Below are 1,304 nucleotides of genomic sequence, written 5' to 3'. Positions count from 1 at the left end.
TTTAATTTTGGGATTGAAAGAAACTGTCCTGCAATTTCTCCGTGGAATTTGATGAACTGGGTCAGAATCCTTATTGTTCTTTTCAAGACTTGACTATTTGAACTACGAATTAATAATTCTAGAAAGAAATAAGAGGGGGGGTTATTCTGGTGGTGGTGGTGGTGGCGGCGGTGGTTGGGGGAAGGCGATGGTCAAGGGTGTTAGATGAACAAAAAAAAAAGGGAATGGATTGAATTTCAATACCAGCTATATATGTTGTGCTCCTAATTTCTCTGGTTTTCGCTTATTTTTCTAGGAATAAGCCTCCAATGGATATGAGTCAATGAGCTGTTGTAGACTTTTGAGATGGACGAAGAAAATAGAACAAGGGGTGGGGTCGCCGGTTGTACTCGGAAGGCGTTTTTCCGGTCGGCGTCTTGGACTGACCGATCGCCGTCAAAGCCCCATCATAGTCGGAGCTTAGTGCCTAATAGTAATAAAGCTCGATCATGTCTGCCGCCGCTGCAGCCGCTTTCAATCAGCCGCCGGGAAGTTGAGGAGTGGCCACGACCGGGTTCTGATGATCTTGGCGTTTGGCCAAACCCAGAAACTCCGAGAGAGATTGTTCATAATAAGTCGTCTCAGAATTCTGAATGTGAACAGCCTGTGAGGGAATTTCAGTTTAAGAAGGATAAACTTGCGTTCTTCGATAAGGAATGTTCGAAGATTCTGGATCATGTGTATTTAGGGAGTGATTCTGTGGCCAAGAATCAACAAGTTTTGAGGCAGAATAGGATCACACATGTGCTGAATTGTGTTGGGTTTGTCTGTCCTGAGTACTTCAAGGGTGAATTTGTGTACAGAACTCTTTGGTTGCAAGATAATCCCTCTGAGGATATTACAAGTATTCTCTACAATGTGTTTGATTACTTTGAAGATGTTCGAGAGCAAGGCAGTCGGGTTTTTGTGCATTGTTGCCAAGGCGTATCTCGGTCTACCTCTCTTGTGATTGCATACCTCATGTGGAAGGAAGGATGGAGTTTTCAAGATGCTTTTCAATATGTAAAGGCTGCTCGAGGGGTGGCTAATCCGAACTTGGGTTTCGCCATTCAATTATTGCAGTGCCAGAAGCGGGTTCATGCTGTGCCTGCTAGCCCGAATTCGATCTTGAGGATGTATAGGATGGCTCCACATTCGTCGTATGATCCGCTTCATCTTGTACCCAAGATGTTGAACACTCCAAGTGTTCAAGGACTTGATTCTCGTGGGGCATTTGTTGTGCACATTCCTTCAGCTATCTATGTCTGGAAGGGGGAGAAGTGTGA

General features: G+C 44.7%; 1 protein-coding gene across 1 annotated transcript; it reads left to right on the top strand.

The window, feature by feature from the left end:
- Positions 1 to 6: 6 nt before the first annotated feature.
- Positions 7 to 1,298, top strand: LOC111785548 (protein-tyrosine-phosphatase MKP1-like; the record flags this gene model as incomplete). The annotated part of the gene is made up of 1 exon (XM_023665941.1): positions 7 to 1,298. A coding segment is annotated over exon 1 (953 nt), but the record flags the coding sequence as incomplete, so codon positions are not given.
- Positions 1,299 to 1,304: the final 6 nt, after the last annotated feature.

This window comes from Cucurbita pepo, unplaced genomic scaffold (genome assembly GCF_002806865.2).
Source record: "Cucurbita pepo subsp. pepo cultivar mu-cu-16 unplaced genomic scaffold, ASM280686v2 Cp4.1_scaffold000556, whole genome shotgun sequence".
NCBI lineage: Eukaryota > Viridiplantae > Streptophyta > Magnoliopsida > Cucurbitales > Cucurbitaceae > Cucurbita > Cucurbita pepo.
This window is presented reverse-complemented; position numbering and strand designations above follow the sequence as displayed.